Source organism: Leuresthes tenuis, unplaced genomic scaffold, assembly GCF_036924035.1.
Source record: "Leuresthes tenuis unplaced genomic scaffold, fLeuTen1.0.hap1 SCAF_15, whole genome shotgun sequence".
NCBI classification, from domain to species: domain Eukaryota; kingdom Metazoa; phylum Chordata; class Actinopteri; order Atheriniformes; family Atherinopsidae; genus Leuresthes; species Leuresthes tenuis.
The window spans coordinates 27711696-27735109 of record NW_027325369.1 but is presented as its reverse complement, the minus strand read 5'-3'; the positions used below and the strand labels follow the sequence as shown (position 1 = coordinate 27735109).

The window sequence follows — 23414 nt, the reverse complement described above, 5'->3', positions numbered from 1 at the left end:
CAATGTCGTGTCCCATAAATCTTCGTCTCACTTTCTCTTAGCTCTGTGCTCCTACACCAGGACAGCTGTTATACGCTGCCACCGTGGTTGTGGGCTTGCACAGTATTTTAACTGTGAGGAGCCATTCTACAACACGTACTTTAAGGCATGTTAACAGCCATTACAACATGGAAAAACATGGTGTCATTTTAGGATTACAGGCTGCCAAGCTTTCCTGTAGGACACCAAGCCTGTAATTTTAGCTGCACACACACAATAAAATTATGTGCACGCAGAACAAAAACGTACTGTTACACTTTAACTTTTATGCTTTCTCCTAAAGAAAATACATTGAAACGCAAGATGCATTACACACAATATTATCTGGGACACAATCGATGATTTTAGAGGACTTCAAATTAATTTCACAGAGATTAACCCTAACTTTAACCAGAACCAACCTAAAATTAGCCCTAATTTTAACCAACGATCACCTTTCCATCACCTTAAAACCTGCCTTCAGCTGAAAATGTCATGAATTGTTTTACGGTTGTTTGCGTTTCGTCTTTATGAGGAAGAAAAGTCCTCATAATGTGAAGGTGTGAACAGATTCATGACCCAGTAACATGTGGAATACCTGGACCACACACACACTTGCACACAGATCTGCACTGTATGTCTTTCAGTGCATACTGTACATGCACAGTTTAATAGCATGCTGGTGAACAACAAATTAGCTGCAAATGAAGGGACCCCTTGCACCACTCCCACCCTCCTAACATTTACCACATACTCCAGCTCTCCTCCCACACAAACACACAGCAGACTCGGTAACTATGACAGTGGTGCTTAAGCAGCTACTCTTCAATCTGTGTCGATACAGTCAGTCATAGAGCCACCAAATAAGATGGAGCATATTGAGGGCGTTCTGTCATATCATAAATCACCAATACAGTTTAAACTTGTAAATCTGGAATAGAACATTATATATTTCATCTACAGCCTCACCTCTCTGCTCGATGCTGAGCTGCAGAGCAGTGCGCACTGTCCCCACAGGGCTGATAGCCTGGCACTCATACTGGCCCTCATCGTGCGCTGCCACCCGAGTGATGCGAAGCGTACCGGACGACAGAATCACGTGTCGACGGTCCAAAGGCAGAGGACTTCCCCCTCTAGTCCAGGCGATCACCGGCTGAGGATAGCCACTTGCCTCGCAGGGGAAATCCACCGTGTGACCCTCTAGGACTGACTGGTCATGTGGTGTGACAGTGAACTGGGGGATCGCTGCATGTGGAAGGGAAGGGACAACAGAAAATGCATACACATGTAGGTAAATTTGCTACAAAGGAGCCTTCACTGTGTCAGGATGAAGACTTAGGTGATAAATCAGATAAATCTGACACCATCGGTACAGGGAGCGACAGAAAACTTCAAAACTTGTTGAGTCTTCATGTAAAACCATGACCATGCTGCAGGAACAAAAGATGCAACATTAAACGAGCAAAATGCCTTGACAACTTACAATAACACAGTGCACTCAGGGAATGCCAAAGAACATTAAAATGGTATTTGTTAAAAATAAATCCAGTAAGTCTAGTGGTCAAAAGGTTGCTCTGGTTACCTTGTACAATGATGTAAGCTGTAGCATGTATGGTATCCACATTATTGGAGGCAAAACACGTATACTGTCCTCCATCTTCCTGCACCACGTTCTGGATATACAGGCCTCCAGAGGGAGTGATGTTGATACGGGCATCGCTGGGCAGCGGTGTGCGGTCGCCTTTCGTCCAGGACACTCTTGGCTGTGGCTGGCCTGTGGCGCTGCACTCCAGGGTCACACTCTCTCCCACCAGGACCTCAGTGTTCTGGGGTTGGATCACAAAACTTGGCCGTGCTGGAAGAGCAGGGGGACAAAAAGGGAAACATGTGGGAATGACGTGAGATTAATTAGATGACAGTGTTTTCCCATCAGGTTTTCTGGTTTGAGAAACTTTACTGTATGACCTGAGTGAATGCTGGCACCTTTTAGGAAGAAAAGCTTTTAAAAATATGATGGCATTAGAAACTTCAGTTTAGGCTTAAAGATCATATTTGTATCAATAATACATCTTTGGTTAATCCCTAGTTGTTTCCCATCTGTTTATCAAAAATGCTGCCGAATCCTGTCCTTATTTGGTCAGTGATTACTGTGGAATCAGGAAATATGTACACAGTGAGGGAACTGTGGTTTACAGTCACATAGAGACAGGAAATGCACAACATCTGTTCCGTTGATGACCCTGGTGTCACCCAGAATCAACTATGTGCATCTCCCACAGCTTCAGACGTTTCTACTGTGGTGGACAGATGAAGAAGACACAGCGGACACACTTGTATGTGTTTTTACATGAAAGCCAGCAGGCTTTGCTCACAGCTCAGTGGGATATCCTAGTTATTTGCCCTGCTGAACTCCAGAGCTAGACCCACAGTGCTGACACCTTGCTTACATCTTTCCTCATCACCTCAAACCACTGCTATTCAAACTGTAGAATATATAACACAATGACACAAAATAAGTCTTATAAGGGACCCGATAAGGTCTCATCTCTGTGTGACTTCTGTATGGAAAATTCAGCTTCAGCAGATTGTGGTTTGACTGTAATGAACAAAGACGAGGATTATAAGCAGCCACTTACAAGGGGCTCCAAAGTATCGCAGAGTGACCTGTGAAGTCTTGACCTCTCCGGCCACGTTTTTGGCCATGCACTGGTACACTCCCTGGTCTGTCTCCCTCGTGTCTTGGATCATCAGTGTCCCGTCTTCCAGCAGGTTCAGACGACTGTCATCACGCATATTTAAGGCATTGCTGCAAGAAGAGAAGAAGTTACAGTCTGTTCTTTAAAACAAATAAATATTATCTCATCAGTGATGGCAGCATAATTAAAATCAGAATCTTTACATACTAAATATAGGAACGAGCTCTTGCACTGGGCTTACTGATAAGAGACATGGTGTAAACAACAGAGTTGTCAGTGCAAACAATGGAAAGAAAAGGCAACTGAATGCAAAGATTGGAAACTCTTTCAAGAAGGTAAGTGAACTTGTAGTGATTCATGAGGTGAATCCATGTTCTATGTGACAATTGCACCTATTTTTTCCCAATGCTGTACAATGCTGCAGCACCTCATTATCCTCTGCCTGAAACAGGCCATTTAAGCTCTGGTCATTAAGCCATCATGTGAATACATTGCATGGTGATGTAGCTGACCTGCAAATGTACTTTTTAAGACAGATTAGGAATAGTATCTTTGGTTGGAAGGAACAAGTCTTTTTTACGTGGACTGAAGAGGGGAACGTTTTTAAACAATCATTTGTCCTCTTTAAAAATAAACAGCAGAATTGTAATAAAAAGTATAGTTCATCACCACATCCAGTGGGTGTAAAATCTTTCTTCCATTTTTTTTTTTGTTGCTAACTATTCAAAACGCACATAAAAAAACACTGAAACACAGCTCATGGAGTGCGGGGCCTTAAGTTATTCAACATAGCATGAGTCTCGATTTCCCATTCATGAATTAAGCTTTGTCCTCGACTGAAAACTTAAAGAAAAATTCAGTGAACACTCTCCATTTTATATAAGCCCTACAGCTAACCCACGTCTGGGAACCTGGCTGTTGGTGTCTTACTTGTTCCTGAGCCAGATAATCTGCGGTTTGGGGTTGCCTTCGGCCCTACATGTGAAGTAGACGGTGTTTCCTGAAGTTACATCAACATCCTGGGGCTCTGAGGTGATCCTCGGTACCTCTGGAAGGAGAAGATTGGATAGCGGTAATGAAAGATAATTATGCGAATATCAACTTGCATATATGCTGCACAAATCTGTCTGTTAATTCAAGTCTCTAGTGAACCTGTCTAGGATCTTCAAGCATGCTGGCAAGATAAAGAAGCTGCACATGTATTCAGAGACAGCTGAGGCAAAGGGACAATTTTCTCTAAAAGTATTTCCTAAAACTGCTAGACTAATGGTAACTATTTATTCCTGTCACCAAGCAACCATCTCCCACAGGGTTATAAGACAAGCTCCCACACTCGCTGACCAACATGCGGCATTTTCTGTAGCTGCTGCCAAAGACACATTTCAAAAGCAACTCCCTCCAAGCTGCACACACACTGTCAACACACAGGATGATTAATGTGGGTCTGCCAACAGGTAAAGCAAGGCCCACCATCTCTTCTCATACCAATGAACTACTCTGCATTTACACTGTGGGTTGAAAATCCTGGCTCAATGAGAATACCAGCTTTCATCAGACGTGTAGTTGCAGAGAGATGACACTTCAACTCCAGGAGGGTGACTGTTTTGACAGCAGCTCAAAGAGCCATGCATTGATCCGCCAACATGGACTGAGGTTGAACAAGAAGGGAGGGAGGAATAAAGGTGCAGAAAGGTTTTCAACATGTTTTCGAGCAGACATTCCTCCCTGGTGTAGCTGCTGTGCAGAGATGGAGTGGGGGGTGGCGGGAGGGGGTTACATTAGGCAGGAACAGGCATGTTGGGCCATCAAATTAGCTGCTGAGATTAAACTGGGGTTGAGTTACAGTCAGCTGCCTGGCTCATACTGCAGGATTCAGTGAGAGCTGGAGGAAACAGAATTAAGACAGCTGGATTTACTGCTATGAAAACTAACTGGCTGTTAGGGAACCTAACTGAAATCAGACACACATTTACACTGAATTTTGGACTTTCTTTTCCACCAGCACTGTTAAAAGTATGAGCACTCTTAATTCTGTACTAAGGTATGCTTGTGTCTGGCTTGCAGAGCTGACAAATGACACCCCATTGAAAAGTTTTCTGAAAGAAGAAAACGATTCACCAGAATGTTCAGAGACAAAGACAGTTTCAACACCAATCCAAACAGATTATCTACACTAATGACAAAGGCTGCGGTCCTCTCCATCACACTCATTAATGCTTGCAAAACACACAGTGGTGCACATTCATTTCCCTAGCGACTCACTAACTACTACTTTCCTAACATTTCTATTTCTCTTTTTTTTTGGTCTAAAAGACTAAAAGGATGAACATGTTTGCAATCAGTCAGATGCTGAATAAGAACACTATGAACAGGAAACTAAAAAAAAAAACAGCTGTTATCCAAAGTAAAAGTGCTTGTTTATGCAACTGACCGGCTCAGACTCCACAGGAAGATGTTTGTTGAAGATGAAACAGAAGTGTGAGATGATTTCAGTAAAAGCACTAACGGTCAAGCCACGCTTGAGTACAAAAATATAAACAAGTTTCCAAGGAAATTGATCAATTTTAGTGGATTAAAATCTTGTAATATACATAAAAAATGACAAAACAGTTTTCCTCAACTGAGGACACCTTCTATGCAACAACCTTAACCGAGTCCCCCCGGTAAAACCCATTTGTTCTCCCCATTTTAAAAGCGTATATAGTGGGGGGTATCTTCCTCGACTTGAAGAGAATACAGTCAACCATGAAATCTTAATTTCCAAGTCATCGAAGTTTCACTTTTTAAATGATGTAACAACGATGGATAAGACCGTATTTGACGGATGTGTTTGCATAAATCACAAAACTTCACATGGTTGATAATTATGTTGGCATACCTCATGGATTTATGTTGGGACCTGTGCTTTTCAGTTTGTAATATCAATGGCATTCCTAAAGTTTATCCACTAACTGTACATTGTCAGCGCTCTTATACACCAAACCAACAAAAGGAGCTGACAAAGAAAGGAAAAGCAGGTGTGTACATCTGTGTGAGGGGGTGTATTCATGAGACAAGATGATTAAACATGTGTGCAGGAAGGGGAGGCTGGATGTTTTGTCTGTGTAGATCAATGCTGAGCATCAGTTTAACTTTGATGGATTAAAGTAGTTCAGTGGAAAAGTTGTCACATGGAAAACGCATACAGCTGGGCTATGGATGACTTCAGTTTCAGAAGTCGACTGAATGTTAAACCAGTTAGGGTTTTAGTGAGATTCTGTCCGATACCAAAATCAAGTCTTTTCTTAATAATGCCTCCTTTGTCCCTTTGAGATTAAACTGTTAATGTTGCAGCAAGCTCCATAGATAATGTGATGGAACAATTTTCACAACAGTTGGGCTTGGTGTTGAAAAGATGTGTGAAGACAACAAAAACTGGAAACACCTTTACAGACCCACATGATAGTTCAAAGTAAAACATTATTTCAAGAAAAAAGCTGATCTTTTATATGCCTGAACCTTCTATATATGTAAAAATCAACATTCCATTATAATCCAGAAATGTAATGCTCATTGTTTTGCTGTCAGTACCACAGTTGAGCTCCTCAGCAGTGAGTGTGGCCACAGATCGGCCCTGCAGGCGGCTGGGATAGTCGCATGTGGCAGCAGCCTGGGCATTGCCTGACTCTGCGTACTGCTTCAGGAGGTCAGCCAGCCACAGCAGCTCACAGTCACAGTTTAATGCATTGGAATCCAGTCTCCTGCACACACAGACACATAAAAAAAAAAGAGTAAGCGCTGGCTTTGCAGGGGACAGCTCTAAGTGCCAGTTTCAGAGTCACATTATCAGCTGTATGTTGACATGTTTTTAAAGAGACAGTAATATGCAAAACCTGAGCCCTTCTAAAACCAGAAAACTGACAATATTTGGTCTGAGCACCTTCATCAACAGTCTGAATCCTCTTAGACAGGCTTTCTGTCATTTCTTTAAGTAGTCTTCAGTTCTCCAGCCTTCTTGAAAGACAACCCAAAGCTCTTCTTTGGATGTTGGCCATATCTCAATATGCCAACTTTTCAGCTAATAGCTCTTTGGGAATCACCTTGTTGGTTCAGAATAGTGTTTAAAGTATGTCAAACTGTGTTATCTTTGGCATTTTCCATAGATGCAACTAAAGAAATGTGAACAAATGATGTGTCTTTCTGAAGTTAAAATTGGCTCTTTGCTAAGTTGTCTGTTATGTGTAGACACAGCACTGGTTCATTCCTCGAGTTAGGTGCCTTTTTTCTGCTTGAATTAATCATAGGTCAGTGTTAAGTAGCTTACATTTGGACAGCCAAGGAAAATATCTGAAATGTCATTTTACTGTGGAGAACTATTGCTCAAGACCACTGTAAAAGACTAAAAGAACGTGTGGATCATTAAATCATGAAATGGGGCTAAAGATATGTCCAGTTTTTACTATACACCAGTTTCTGTTCAGACTTGTGTTTTAAACTCAGAAAAATCAGCTGTATGCTTCAGGTAATAAAGAACAACACATCTCTCCACATTAAGTTCCCCTCTGTTGTAGTAAAATACTAGTTTTGAAGATCAGATGTACATTTTAACATTCAAGAACAGCAATTGGTGACTTCTCACTGGACCAACATGAAAAACCCAAAATGTTGGCACAGTGAATATGGAGTCAGTTTAACTAAGAAAAAAATCACTCTGATTAAGAATCAGTTTGGGTGGTCCAGAACACATTTGCTTCTGGTTTTCTGACATAATGAGGTTACAATTTGCCCAGACCCCCCCTCCTAATGTAGCCTGAACATCCACCTGAAGCTTTCCACCTGTGATCTGACTCACTGTGTTGTGCAATCCCTCACTGGCAGTTTATGAAATACAATGTGTCTGGCAATGCCAAACCCAGTTCAGCTCAGTCCAAACACTGGGGCCCATCAAGACCAATCTGGAACACAGACTGTTCCTGCTGTGGGAAACCATCTTTCTGCTTGGCCTTGTCTTCTGGTAACTGCTCCAGCTTTCAGTTCTACTACAATGTGTCCATTATGCAAAACTTTTCAGAGGATGGGTTACACACTTTGAAAAGCTCTCTTTGATAAACTAGTTTAAAACACAACAGATTTTAAGTTAGACTCTGCTTTTAAAAGCAATATGCAGAGTGAAGCCAGTGTTCATTAACTGGAGCTGCTTTTAGAATCTTTTCTTAAGCACTCTGGTTTGGGATTTAACAAATAATAGAGGTTAATTTATGACTGAGAAAAGCGGGGGAAAAATGGGATGGGATGAGGCCAAATGGCTGATAGTCCTTCAATGTCTGTTGGCTGGAGGAGAATGGAGTTCAATGCTGTATTAAAATAGCTGGTTGTGTGATGTATGAACACATTCTCATATTTCAGGGAAAATTAAGAATCTCTTGTGGAAGATGGACAACAGAAACTCTTCCCATCACATTCCTCCCTGCACAGTCCGTTCCAACCTCCACTGCATCTGATTTTAAAACAGAGGCAAAACTATGGGGAGAACAGGGCGGTGAGGCTTGCAGCCAAAGCGTGAGAACAGTGCGGCCCATTTGACTGATAAGCAGGCCCCAGTAGAGACTTGTGAGTTAGCTGCAGATATTCAAACACATACATTCTCTCACACATATTCAGAGATTGTTGTTTAGTGCTTCTTTTCTACTTACAGTCGCTTCATGGCCTGAAGATGAGAGAAGGTTCCAGGAACCAGCTGGGAAATTCTATTGTTGTGCAAAAACCTGAGTGAAAGAAGAAAAGATTAATTTTTATATCTTACAAATAACATAACAAATCTTAAAAGTGACTTTCTTTATTCAGTTTGCTTAATTTAGTAGGCATTTTTAGACAGATAATGTGGACATCCTTTTTTGCAAATGTCCCAAATGGGACAAGTGTTATGATCATCGTCCCAGACATACTGTCATGGATCATTCAGAAGACTGTAGAGACTGTGCAAATGATTTCTCCCTAACTCTAAATTAGTTAAATATCTGATATGAGTCATCCTCTATCCCTCTTTCCAGAAGGGGATATACAGATACGCTCTTTCCATGCTTTGACTGTGTCCATGGAGATATTCCCCAACAACAACAACATACTGTGCACCTGGGAATTCCTTTCCTCCCCCCCAGTTCATTCATCATCCAGTTTCTCGCATTTTCTTCAAACACTCAATTTACAGTTGAATCTATGATTAGAAGCAGTCCAGTCCCTGAGACAGTGAAGCAACCCCAAACTATGACAGTTCCACTACCGTGCTTCACAATTAGTAAGAATATAATCTCCTAAAATGATGTCTTTGTTCTGAAACAAACACATCAGCTAAAAAAACTCTTGTTCTCTTATTTTTCAACGGCAAAGGCTTTTTCTGATAGGTCTGCCATGAAGGTTAAATTTGAACTGTTTCTGTGATTGTGGCAGCAGCACTTTAACACCACAAACTGCAGGATTAACCGCAGATCCTGTGGTGAAATTTCTGGGGTTGCAGATGTCTTCTCGTATCAATGGTTCTACTTTTGAATGCTTCATATACAGGAGCATCTCGTGCTGGAAAAACTGTCACTCATTTGAAATCAAAACTGCAGTATTTGTATCTAAAATTGTAGAAGTGAAATTATTTCTTTAAAACAATTTGGAGGTCTTCTTTTAAGAGAAAGAACTTTAGATCTTCATACAATGAGGCCACACCCCTCAATAGCATAGAGAACAGATGGTCTTTCATGTCAGGGGTTTGAATCAGATGGACTCCAACGGTCACTTTCATCAACTGTACAAAAAATGATGGATGAGGTCATCCACCTTTGTTAAGTCAACAGGTGTAATACCACTGATTATAACTAGGGATGGGAATTGTTCAGAATTGAGCAATTCCGGTTCCATTAACAATGTCGCTTATCGATTCAGTTCCTTATCGGTTCTCTTATTGATTCTCATTCAGTTATATAGTACAAATATAGTACAATATAAGTCTATATATCTAACTCTACCTCACTCTTGCAGTCCTCGTCAACTAAATGCTAATATCAGATGGAAATTATTCATGCAGTATGTCGCTATCAAAGCTCTGCACATAGTGGACCCAAGTATTGTCCTTTTTAGTGAAATATAACCAAACTTTGGAGTGCTTCTGTCTTGACGCCATGTTGGAAACATTCTGAGCCAAAATACGAAGCGTGCACATGACATCATCGCGCAAATGTGTAGACCTTAGCAGAACCTATAAACGGGATTGTTAGGCAGGCAGATTAACGATTCCACGGATTGAACTGTTCTCGATTCCCATCCCTAATTATCACTGGCCGCTGGCTCCAATAAACTGCAACTCAAAAAATATCAACTACTCTCAAGAAATATCAAGTCTTATTAAAAAAAAAGTCACGTTTTCTCAGATATTAGTCCTTAAAGATATTTTTCTCCAGTCAGTCTTTAAGTGTTACTTTCCAGCTCCACCCCCTCTTTGTCTAAATATGGTCACAAAAGCCAAACTTCAGGCTCTGAAACAGCTGTTAACAAAACAATGGCTGCCATCCATCATTTATTCACAATCTACTTCATAATGTTGTAATCGCAACATAACCACTGGCACCACATCTGGAATTGCTGATTCAAACTTTATGAATTAAAGTCAAGATAAATCTAGAAATCGCAGCACTTTTTCATGCAACAGATCTTCATCTTATTATCAAAAAAACTAAAAGAAATTATCATTTTATATAATTTGTCCGTTATTAAGCTATTCAGGTCAGATGCAACATATGGGTGCTGTCACTTTTTAAAGGCACACAAATCTTGTGACAACACAGTGAGCCTCATAATTTTGGGGTAAAAGATCAGACAGAGTGCACTTACAATCGCTCCAGCTTTGGCAGATGGGTGAATGATTCTGGTTCCAAAGACTCGATGTTGTTGAAGTGCAGGTACCTGGAGAAGAGCAAAAAGTAGACAAAGCAGAGTAAAAACTGTTTACAAAACTTTTATAGTCCTTGTGAAACCTAAGAGGAGAGTCTGTAAAACCCCTCAGCCATGCTCTGTCATCCTTGTTCACAACTGGTGCCATGACAAAAATAACTAATGCAGACAACATCTTACTCCGTGTGAATGCAGAGAGGCTCGAGGAACTGTCACACCAGGAATTCATTATATATATGGTTTGAAAATTTATGACTGAGGGCTCTTTTTAAAAGGTAATTGGGCACAGGTGACGATTAAGTTTAACGATAATCTCTTGAAGTGCAAACATATGGTGCAGTGCCCAAAAAGAAAGTTTTCATACCTGGAATGTTTCACATTCATTTTAAAATCAGATCAATTTTCTTTCGCAATCGTTTATATTTCATTCTCCACAATGACAAAGCAAAAACAGGTATTTAGAATGTTTGCAGATGTATTAAAAAGGCTGAAACATGTATTTTAGACTTGTGTTCAGACTCTTCACTTGGTTCTTTATTAGGGAAACAAAAAATTGTCTTGTGACTTTCCTTCATCATTACTTTGTTTACTCTGACTTGCCTCTCTGCCCCTGCTGCAGAACAACATTCCCACAGAATGATGCTGCCACCACCATGTCTGACTACAGGGATGTTAATCAGGTTACGCTCAGTGTCTGGTTTTCTCTACTTATGTCAAATGTTAAAATGTGCTCAAATACACAAAAACTTTGCTAATTAGATAAGAAGACTTTTCATTCGATGGCCTTGAAGTTATTCAGGTGCCTTTTGGCAAACCTCCAGCAGACTATCATCTGACCTGTCTGTCCACTCTGCCATAAAGGCCTGACTGCTGGAGTGCTGCCCTAATGGTTATCCTCCTCAAAAGCCCCACCATCTACCAATGGAATGCCAGATCTCATTCAAAGTGACCATTGGCTTTCTGGTTATCAGTCTAACCTTGGCCCTTTATGACTGATAACCCAGTTTGGCAGTTTCAGATTTCTTTAATTTCAGAATGATGGAGGCTTATGTGCTTTTGGGCATTTAAATGCTGCAGAAACCTTCCTGTATTCTTGCCAACATCTGTTCAATAACACAATTCTGCTTCGCAGGTGGAACAATTCTCTCAACAACAGGCAGAGTGCAGTCAAGCTGTTGAAGCATGTCTACTCACTAAGACAGTGTACACAAGAACTTAGTTAAACATTTCATAACAAAGGGTCTGATTACTTGTGTAAATGGCACATTTTAGACCATTGAAAACACAGAAAACATGCGTCTGATTTGGCTTTGTGGAGACTTGTGCAGGCTTGTGACAGAAAAAAACATAACTGAATCAATTTAAGATCAGCATGAAATGACAAAATAAAGAAAATCATAAAGAGAAACTTGCCCTTTGTAACAATTCCCTCACAAATCCCTCTAAACATAAGAAATCATAATTTCCACCGAATGCTGACAAATAAATGGTTCGGGAAGAAGTATTAAAAGATGTCTGCGTGGGTAGCATAACAAAGGATTCAGATGGGTACCACAAACACAAATATTAAAAGGCACAACTGAAAATCATGGACTTCCAACATCTTAACTTTCGTTGCTGTATCAGTCCAACTGGTTGGAAAGCAACAGTAAATTCATTTTAGAGCCACTTAATCACCACTTTGATGGATGAGGATCCCACATTGGTTATGCTTCAAAACCATTCATCAAGTATGGCTGTTATAACTGTAGATTACAGCTGTCTCCCTAACTCCACTGCACTGAAAGGTCGAAAGGAAACTCTACTTTGTATTCACGTTTCTGAAAGTCATCTTCCCATGAAGCTTGCTTTCTGATGAATCACCGGCATAGTAATAGTTACGCAGATAAGAAGTGTTGGGATGTTCTCTTTATTCCCCCAACAGAAGCATGAGGACTTTAGGCTTTGGTATCTGTTAAAGTGTATTGACTGTGACTGAAAACGTGTTACTCAAACATAAAATGATTCATTACTGTAGAAATATCCTCAGCAGATGTTCAGCCTAGAATCTGACGTCATGCTACATATTGCCTATATAGCTGCATTGGTTGGTCTGAATAATTCAATGGCATATCGACATTCACTAAAGGTGTTTTTCTGCAGTCATCATCTATCAGTTCAATTAACACTTACAGACATCTTTTTCTTGTAAAGCATGCATGTGTATTAGACACCACAGACAGAGTGCTTCTTAGTGTCATGACTTACAGGAAGCAGTTGTACTGCACAGACTAAACACACATTATGCAGGACTGTCACAAATAAACAACAAATTACTGCAGATCGGAGCAAATGTGTGATTTCTGCAGCAGCAGGACAGATGCAGGTCAAGCTCTGCTCTATGGCAGCAGCACTGACTCCTGCACAACAAGCTTCACAAAGGGGAGGCGCACATCTGTCGTCCTGACCATGCGACTCATGCAGAAGGGTCAAAGGGGGACAGCGCAGCACAGCACACAAGGGTGGGTGCACACATGGCATGCATGACAGCGGGAGAGAAGGGGAGAGAAGAATGAATGTCGTGTGCTGATTGGGGGCAGTTATCTATGTAAGGTCAATGAAGTCATGTCACAAGAACATGCTTTGCACTGGTGCATCTTACTGTACGACTTGCAAGCATGAAGACCTAGCAAGGCTTCATGATTTGTAGGGGGGTGGGGGGTGGGAGGGGTCGGTTTACAAATGTGGAGAAGTAAGTGGGAGGAGGAGGAAGAATATTGCAAGAACAAGGACAAAGGTGTATGAGGAAGTAGGTCACTTACAGTTGTTCAAGAGAGACAAGCCCCTTAAATGCTTGTCTGTCAATTGATTGGATTTCATTCTTGTACAAATAGCTGAAAGGAGAGATAATCAGTAAAAAAATTAGTAACACACTCACAGTGGATCATCTGAATTCTCCCTGGTTATATTAAAAGAAAGAGTGGTTTAATGTTGCGGCTGATCAATGTTGAACAAAAATGCAATACAATTTGATGTAAAAGTCCCGATCCAGCCCTCATTTCTTTACATTTCACTCCAAGCAGCCAGACTTTCTTGTAATCCTTTAAAGTGGTCTTGAGCAATAGTTCCCCAGGCTTTCTGAAGGTCTTTCAATGTTTTTTTTTTTTTTTGGACATCGACTGCTTTTTCACTGATTTTCAGTCCAGTTCTTGTACCTGACCGTTTTCAGAGGAATGTATTTTTTGTTTGCTTCTTAAGCCGCTTATAAATCATTCCAGCAAAAAAAGGTACCAAACTCAAGGAATGAACCAGTGTTGTGTCTATATATAATAGACAACAACAACAACAACAAAACAAATGTTACTGTTTGTTACTGGCAGTCTGTCACAAAGACGCATCATTTGTTGTCATTTCTTTACTTGCATCCATGAAAAATCCCAAAGTGGAACATGTGGAAGACAAAAGAAGAAGTGACATAATCTTCAGTGGCATCAGTGGAAGTGACATTATCTAAGTGGCATTATCTTCAGCAGATGAAAAGTATATGAAAAATAAAAATGAAAAAAAATAAAATAAAATCAAGATAAAATCCAGCAAAGCCCTGAGAGATGCATCTGGACCTTCAGTTGATCCATCTACTGTTGGCCCAAGCCTCATCAGAAATGGTCTCCATGGAAGGGTAGTACCTTTCAATCCCCTGCATGAAAGGTACTACCTCCAGTAGGAGTCCTTAGGCAAGACCCCCTTCCTCTACCCGCCTACCACTGTAAGTCGCTTTGGTTACCCAGAAGATAACATTCTCTGTCATCCTGACAGAGAATGGAACAAAAGGCAGCCAACATCCAAAGAAGAGCTTTGGGATGTCCTTCAAGAAGCCTGGAGAACTATTCCTGAAGACTACTTGAAGAAATGACAGAAAGCTTGTCTAAGAGGGTTCAGACTGTGTTGAAGGTGCTCAGACCAAACACTGATTTTTTAAAGTTTTGTTGTAATTAGAATTGTACAAACTCTTGTTTTTTTGTCTTAAATTCTGTATTTATATTTATGTTTTCACACGTTTCAACAAAGCGTTGCACCTATTACCTGTTTCACTGGAAATACATAAACAAATGAGAGCGAGATCGAGACTTTTACAGAGTCCTGTACATTACAGGCAGTTAAGAGAAAGTCCTTTTAACATATGGACTACAGTCACATTGAATAATCAAAGATAATCAGGATGGTGGGATCGTCAAATAAAGATCAGTCATCATAAACAGAAAAATATGATGTCACAAATCTTGTGTGCCAAATATTTCTCCATGTGTCTTCACTTTTCATTCAACTTCTCACTGTAACGTCAAAGAGACTAAAGTAATCAGAGGCTCGTACAGGATCACACATCACAGACAGACAGCCTTGTTGTTGGCATGTTTTCTTTCCATAACACGTGTCAAAGAGATGTGATACTAAAAAAGCAATGGCTTCCAGCTGTCTGCTCTTTCATCTCCCACCTCATGTTTCACCCTCAACCACGGCACACAAAGAACCGTGATGAGAGATTCAGATCTCCACACAACACAAGTAGCTAAATGTATGGAACATCTTTTCTCAGTGTGTTTCCTTCTCAATTGTGTAACTTGTCTCTGTCAAGCTATCAGACATTTTATCAAAGGAAAAAAAGAAAAGAAAAAAAAAGAGTTGTCATTCTCAGACAATTGTCATTTATGAGGAGACTAAATGGCTTTCACACATGTTCCAGATGACTTTCTGCCAGTAAATAATGAAAATAAAAGTATATCACTATCTAGATAAGAGTGAGATAACTCAGTTCACTGTTGATGCCCCAGTAGTGGAATTCCATTCAATAATAAGTCCCAAGAGCTTTAATATGCCCTGATATCAACTGGTATCACTAACAATAGCTAATCAGGTCAGGGATCAATCCCCACTATTTACCGACTTACTGTCTGGAATGCAGGCAGCTCGGGTGGAATGTCAGTCCCACTTCTGACATTCACCATTTGAGGTAAATGGAACTCACCAAAAATCCAAGGAACGCATTAATCATTAACTAATCTGAAAGTTTATGAGTTCATCCAAATGTTTTTTGTTGATTATACATGCAAGTTAACGGGGAGAAAAGATGGTGTAATAAACTACACACAGTACCTTTAGAAAGTATACTTAACAACAAAGTCATGAAAAAGTTTATGGACTGTGTACAAGGTGTGATCAAAGAGTTGTGACCGATGACTGGAAGCATAAAAAGCAAAAGCCCAATTAAAGTCACTGTTTACAATAAATATCTGCGACTGCTTCTTTCACAATTACAGTTGTTTTCTGGAAGTCCTGTTCTTCCCTCACAGAGGTGTACGTTTGAGATTCACCACAGACCTCTGACGTGCACACAGAGATGTTGATGGGTTCACAACACCTGGGTGTGCGTGCCAACAAGAAAGAGCACAGCTCACCTTTGTCTTTACAGAAACACACGTTTATTAGCCGGGATGGGTCTAATGGAGGCTCTCAAACTAATGGGAACAACTCGTGGACAGAAAGAGATTCATGGATATTACCTGACTGCGAGACAGCTGGCAGCTGACTAAGTCCTGTTTTGTTGGGCTTGAAGCGGTCCAGTCAAAATGAATAAACTAGTCATGATTACCAGAAACTGTGGTCCAACACTGTGGAACGCAGTGACACTGAGGGGAAACACCGTACTACTGGCAAGGGGAAGGGATTTAATTGGCTAACTCTAAAGGGTGTACCCTCGCTCGTTGTTTCCAAAGTTTTAACCAGAAATATGTCCCACAGGCTCAGACTGTCAATTTAAGAGTGTTACTGTAACCTTTCAGGCTTCGCCGGTCGGTCCACTTTAAATGAGGTAATGCTGCTTTGCAGATCTGAATTATGTGTCATGTCCCACTGGAGAGTGTTGGGAAAGTGCAGACGCTAGCCAATTAAATTGCATGAAAGATTGCAAAGACAGTTCCAAATGTCTACGATTCAGCGTTAACGCATCACGTCTATGTGAACCGTGCCAAACATCTGCCGACTGAAAGCGCTTTGAAAACGCTGTTCGTTACCAAAGTGCCAAATTTGGCACCCTCTGACTTCTTCCTCCAACTAAAAGTTAAATGGAAGGCATGTCTTCTGAAACAGAGGAGGAGAGTGATTTGCAAATAGACTTCCAGAGATTGCGAACAAGGTGGACACTTTGATAGGATGGCAGCCAAGTTTGCTTTTTCAAACCCAGCCGTCCTACAAGGAGGTATGTTCAGGGCTATTCAATCTGTGGTTGTTTTTTTTAGGAAAATAAAGTTGTTTATCTAAAAATTAAGATAACTTCCCTCATCAGATTTTGGACTGCAGAAGCTGACGAATCTGTATCAATACTCACGACAAAATGCAGTATGCACTCAGGGTAATATGCATTTATGTTCTCATAAGTACAAAAAAAGATAAATGAACAGTGAAGGATTCCCACAGTGAGGCGTGCTGATCTCTGTTCAACTCGTTTATGGAGCTAGTTGTAGGAGGGATGGAGGCTCTTATACAACACCAGCCACCCAGCCATTAGGTTTTAAGTACATTAAAGAGAGCAAGAAATGGACTTTAGAGAGGTCCAAAGGAAGTGAGGAGGTGAGATGGGGGATACAATCTAACCCCCACCTGTAACACACTGAGTCAGCAGGAAGGGGGGAGGGTGGAGGAACACCTTCGCATAATCACAAAGGCTGGGGAAATGGTACAGTCTTAAGATCAGCTGTGCTTTTAAGTGAGAAGGGCTCTGTAATTAAAATAGTTACTAAACAGCTACAGGATTTAATTACAAATGGGGGGTATGCCAGGAATGTCCATGTTTGTGTTTGTATGCGAGTTCACGGAGGAGAAAAAAGCCTGTATATCACCAATCTCCACCTTTTTCTTCCCTCTCTTGTGAGCTGGTCACTACAGTGAGACACTTTTCCTTGAAAAAAAAACATAATGAAAATGAGTGTTTTTAATAATTTAAGTTTAAATATATCCATAGACATAACATTCCTCTGTGGAAATAGCAAGTATATCCTCTTACCCAGAAGATATCATTCTGCCTTTTAGCAGAAATGACTCACTTGGACTGTTTTGCATGATTATCTACCAGTCTTTTACATTATCTTGATTACATTTGATTGTATCTGAAGAATACAGATAATCACAAAACTTAATCAAAATTTAGATTTAGGCCTCGACTTGAGCATTCCACACCCCCATTTTTCTTCCCCTTTTGAGCTCTTCCAATGTGGGTTTGATAGTGTACCGAGGACCATCAACCGGTCAGAAGGTCAACATCTGGTTTAACCTCAAGTTTCAGACTGGTAATTCAAATCATCTTCATGCACTCTTTGACTTTATTCAGAATTCACAGGTAAATCTGTTAACTGCCATCTGTCCTGCAGTAGTGAAATAACCCCAAACCTGAAACTAATTCTGACTGCAAACACATTCATTTGACCATGAACGATTTACTAACTTAATGTCTTATCAAATCATAGTAATGACAGAGATCAGTAATTCATCAAACTATCTGCTCTTAATCTGATTCTTCTAAGGTTTCCAGTCCTTGTATGATGAGGCTACACACCTCAATAGCAAAGAGAAATGCAGATCTGAGATGTGAGAGGTTTAAATTAAGTTCTTTTAGGACTCATTTTCAGTGTTTCGGAAGGCATTGTGGATGTGGATGTGAAACAAAGCCATCCAATGTCTCGAATCACAATGAATCACTTCTGAGCTCTGAACTTTAGATGTCCAAGTTTGGAGCAACTTTAAGCTTTAGCTTTCCCCTTAGGAAAATGTTTCCTTCTTCAAACTCAGGGAATTCTAACTGCTTTCTACTGCCGGTAAGATGCAGACTAATCTTGTTGGATTCCTCTGCTTTTATTAACCACTACATTAAAATTATACAAACAGCACGACTCTTATGCATTTTTATATTTTGAGAGGAGTAAAAAAGAAAGGTCTTAGAACCTGTAATCTTATGCATAAGATGGGATACAGTGTAATTATTTTTTGTGGATTTTGACCAAATACCTCAATCCAGGATATTGGAACACTTTGAATTTCCAGTGACAGAGAGAAAGACTGTCGTCAGGTGCAGCTTTGAAAATGTAAAAGTTATTCATGGTCAGCATTATTTACAGCTAAATGTTCACTTTAGAAATGACAGTTCTTAGAAAGAAAGTCAGAGTCGACGCATCTCTCCTTATAACGGCAGGGAGCTCCTGAGGAGTAAGAAAGATGGGAGAGCAATCTAATTTCATTCCTTATATGCATCATTTGTGACTTTTTACTGAAAAGCTTAAGACAGATTCAACCTGTTTTTCCTCAACTAGTTACCTCATCTGGAATGTCTACAACAAATTGAACTGATTTGAAGTTCTGAAAAATGTAAAGATGTTGTTACCTTTTCCATGTGAAGTATGTAACCTCTATGTGTCCATAGTTCTTCAAAATGGATCAAATGTTTGCTCGTTCAAAGATGTTAAAACACATAATCTTGTTTGTCCAAGATGTTAGCTGGACAATTACGTTACAACATGCTAGCTGTCTCCCAGACACAAAGACCTTTAAATGGTAACAAATGTACAGATATGTGTTGTACATCTTCCTTTATCAGCAATCAGACTATGCTGATAACCTGTTGATCTTTTTTTGTACCTCCAATTAAACTCGATATCTTTGGTCCTTTAAATTCTCTAAACTTCTCTCAAAACAAAAACAAAACAAACCACTGAGAATTAAATGTAAATGTATCTGAAGTTTTGTACCAATGTTTGAGGAACACAGGGAATAAGTTGGCACAGACTCTATTTTCACCAGAACTGAGGTCAGCAGAACGATAAGGTAAGTGACTAATACAATGAGCCTTCTCACAAATCCCTGAGGCTACACATGCCTTAAAACCACCCATGTTCTCAATTCTGCCTTCAGGATTTGAGTTCCAGACGAATAAGAGCGGAGGATCAGACAAAGGAGGAATTTCATCGACACCATTTCCATAAACTGCACTGATTACAATTTCACAGACAGATTACAACAACAACAGCTGATAAGCATTCAGAAAGGCATGTTTGAGCAAGTCTCCTCCTTGACTGATTGAACAAAAACACTCATGTTCCAGTGGTCTGTCTGCCTGATAAAATACATGCCTTAAACTGGAGAGGAAACAATCCAACATGAGGCAACTTACAGATATTTGAGGTTCTCCAGGTCTTCAAACGCTCCTCTGGGGATTCTTCGTACATGATTGTTGTTAAGGAGGCTGTAAAATAAAAAGAAGGACAAAAGAAACACAGAAAGTTTGTTGCTGTCACAATCAAGACATAATCCTGTGCACAAAAGTGATACTGGACACCAGCTGAGATTTTAGGATGTTATTGTTCAGCTGCAGCCTGAAACCAACAGGAGCTGTTCAGGAACCACAGAAAATCCAATAACAGACATGTGGATGGCTGGACGATTGCATTAAATGACTTTTCTGCACTTTAAAACTAAATCTAAAGCCCCTTGCCTTGCTCATATTCTTGGTCTAACAGGAAGTTTTCTGACCTTTTCAGGTATTTAGCATTTTCTATGCAACAGATTGGTCATAAAATGCAGTCAGGCATTTTTTTTCTTCACTTCATGCCACACACAATTCCCCAAAAAGAAAAAGGAACAGGAGTTTGGAGGGTTATAGTTAATTCATCAAACACAAAAGAAATGCCACCAATCAGACCTTTCTGGCAGAGTGACCAAATCTAAATGGAGAATTCAGTTTCAACAAAATACTCAAGACATCTGTTTTACTTTGTCGCTCAATGCAGACAGAAAGGTTCTTTCAAATTTTACTGAGCGTTGTCCAGAATACAGTCCTTTCGTGCTTTAGAGCTGGGGTGAAAAATAGTATACATATCAGCTGAGAAGTGTTGTTTTTAATACTTGCTTTTATTTCTGAATTTGCACTCTGTCAAGTGATTTATACTACTTTCATTTTTATTTGAAAGGTGCTATACAAAATAAAGTCTGACTGATTCACTGAGGCAAATAAATCAGAAAAATAAAAGTTCACAGTTAAAGATGCTCAACTGGCTCATGCTGCGCTACTTTAGCATATCAGAAACGGCCCTGAGGATGGAAGTGAGAAAATAAGTACCTCTGAGATTATGAGCTGACCCACATGTGTGAAACCAAAGGAGAACAGAGTGAGAATAATCAGGTGTGACCATCATTACTGTGCCTGAGCAGCGAGACTTACAGTGTGTTGAGGTTGTTTAATCGCCTGAAGGACCCCGGCGGCAAATCCTTGATTTTGTTGAATCTCAGGTCTCTGGAAAACAGAAGAGACTGTGTTCACACTAAGAAAATAATATTAAACTCAATCATTAGAATTTTTAACGTGTGCAAAGCAGGTGACGCACGCTTGCATGAGCCGTCACATAATAATCCTGGAGGATAATTGGACTGGGTACTCATCTCACAAGAATGCCTTTGTTGAGGTTTAACCACGAGGGCAGATTTAAATAACATTTTCCCCAAAGATAACAAGCACAGGGCTGCCTGAAGCAGTCAGCTGGTTTCAGAATCTGTCTCCCATTTCTTTCGAATTTAATGAGGCTTCATAATAACAACAGAGCTCAACGTGATACTGATTACGGTTGGCTTTACAACAAATTATTTAAGATGGCATTAAACTGACAAGCTCAGACTCTGACAATGCAAACAGCCTTATGAGAGTGAAATCATCCTTGACCCCATGTGACATCACAGCCTGCATTATAACATGTTACACGAACATCCTGTTTGAACAGTGATGTTATGTTTTAGGAAAGTAGGCTTTCAGTAATCTGATCTTCAACTAAGCCATCTGTGTTTTTACAAGATACATTCCACAAGTGAAACCTGCTGTTCATATATACATAACAGAAGTTGACTGTTCCTAACATCGTCATTAGACTTGATCATTTTTTATCTTTTATCTTTGCTGGTTCTTTGATGAAGCCTCGTGTCCTACCAGAGATGAAGATGCAGAAAGAAAGAAAATTAAAAAAAGTTTTCTAAAATGCAACAAAAACTTAAATCCCTTATTCATTTGTTTTCATTTTCATTTAAGTAGCAAATACAAAGAAGCGATTTTCAGCGTCTTCCCTGACGAGCTTCACTGCATTTAAAAAATAGAAATAATCTAGAAAAAAAGTTGAAGAGAGGCAAAGGAAGACAGAAAAACGTATAGAATATACAAGGAACAGCCTGGAAGATTCTACCATCAGCAGATTAATTAGTGACAGGTGAGGGTGTCAGGATTGGGTAAAAAGGAGCATTCATCAAGGATTTAGTCTTTCCCAACAAGGATGGGTCGCGGCTCACCACTCTGTGCCAAATACTATCAGAGAATCATCATAAATTCCAAAAAACTATCTCACAATGGAAGACTGTAAAGTATTTAGTTTTTTTTTATTATACAGTGCAGAATAATGTAAAAATATTCAGGGAGTCAGGAGTATGTAAAGCTAAAGACAGGAACCACTGTAGGATGACCTCCGTGGAGCCCTCAGGCAGCACTGCATGAGAAACCATTAAGTCACCGTGATCAATACAGCCACATGGGCTCAGGAGGAGCTTGGAAAACCATTTTCACTCAACACAGTCCACCGCTGCATCCAGAAATGTAACCTGAAACTGTATCACACAAGGAGGAAGCCACATATCAACTCTGTGCAGAAACAGCCAAGTTTCTGGACACAAGCTCGTCTCAGGTGGACAGAAAGACAGCGGACACGTGTTCTGTGGTCACATGAGTTACATGTTTCAGCTGCTTTTTGGTCTGGTTCTACGTGCCAAAGATGAGAAAGAGCATCCAGGCTGTTATCAGAGAAAGGTGTAAAAGTCAGTGTCTGTGATGGTATGGGGGTCCATAGCAAGGATGACTTCATATGTGTAAAGGTACCATTGATGCTTATGCTATCATCAACCTGGGAGGTCCGTTGTTACTACAGCAATACAATGCCAGACTTCATTCTTCATGACTTCCAACAGTGTGGCTTTATACACAGAGTGTGTGCACTTGACTGGCCTGCCTGCAGTCCACATTTGTCTCCTACCGAAAATGCACAGAGCATCATGAAGAGGAGAATCAAACAAAAGCCAGAGGCTGCTGAAATCTTATATTCAAAAAGAATGGACACAGATTCCCCTGAAAAACTGCAACAACTTGTATCCTCAGTTCCAAAACCAGTAACAAGTCATTAAAAAGAAGATGGTAAACGGTAAACTTGTATGTGGTAACATACAAGCCTGTCCAGTTAAACCTCTGTGTGTGTGTTGCTGGTTCAAACAGTAGGTTTGTACAAATCATCTGAGGAGAATTACATCCACCACTCCTCCAAAAAGTGGCTCAGCAGGAACTCAGGCTGCCTCCTTGCATTCTTGCTCGCCAATGACCTTAAAAAGTAAATAATCTCAGGCTGGGTCACACAGACATAACATACTTCACTTATTATGCAAAACTGTCAAGACATCAGGGGGATGGCGGTCTTGACAAGTCTTTTTTTTTTTTCTTTAGAGAAAGCTCTTTTTTCCTAAATAAGGTCTAACACATCTTTTCCTAGTATCTAATCCATCCCCAGTTTACAGATGAATCTAAATTCTGTATTTTTCCACTACCTTAGCATACACATTCATACAATGTTTCATGAATATCAGGGAAAACATAAAAGTATTGCATTATTATAAGAAAAGAACAGAAATAAACTTTTTCAGAAGCAAATCCAAAAGCCTGTGGCTTGTTATCAAAGAATGTATGTT

The 23414-nt window shown here is 40.1% G+C and overlaps 2 protein-coding genes across 3 annotated transcripts in view; both read right to left on the bottom strand.

Annotated features, from left to right (window-relative positions):
* Positions 1-23414, bottom strand: part of LOC140270373 (peroxidasin) — a 50968-nt gene that overhangs the window by 18737 nt on the left and 8817 nt on the right. The window contains exons 2-11 of one of the 2 annotated variants that reach the window (XM_072365511.1): positions 20869-20940; positions 19822-19893; positions 13430-13501; positions 10569-10640; positions 8387-8458; positions 6285-6454; positions 3645-3762; positions 2655-2824; positions 1601-1873; positions 988-1263 (exon numbers count right to left, since the gene is read on the bottom strand). In XM_072365511.1, the coding sequence (XP_072221612.1) occupies positions 988-1263; positions 1601-1873; positions 2655-2824; positions 3645-3762; positions 6285-6454; positions 8387-8458; positions 10569-10640; positions 13430-13501; positions 19822-19893; positions 20869-20940 (1367 nt within the window). The remainder of the gene's footprint in view (positions 1-987; positions 1264-1600; positions 1874-2654; positions 2825-3644; positions 3763-6284; positions 6455-8386; positions 8459-10568; positions 10641-13429; positions 13502-19821; positions 19894-20868; positions 20941-23414) is intronic. The other variant, XM_072365512.1, reaches the window with a different exon arrangement.
* adi1 (acireductone dioxygenase 1) overlaps positions 10773-23414 on the bottom strand; it is a 331967-nt gene continuing 319325 nt past the window's right edge. Inside the window, exon 5 of the transcript XR_011907707.1 lies at positions 10773-10787. The gene's annotated coding sequence lies outside the window, so the exon portion shown is untranslated. The remainder of the gene's footprint in view (positions 10788-23414) is intronic.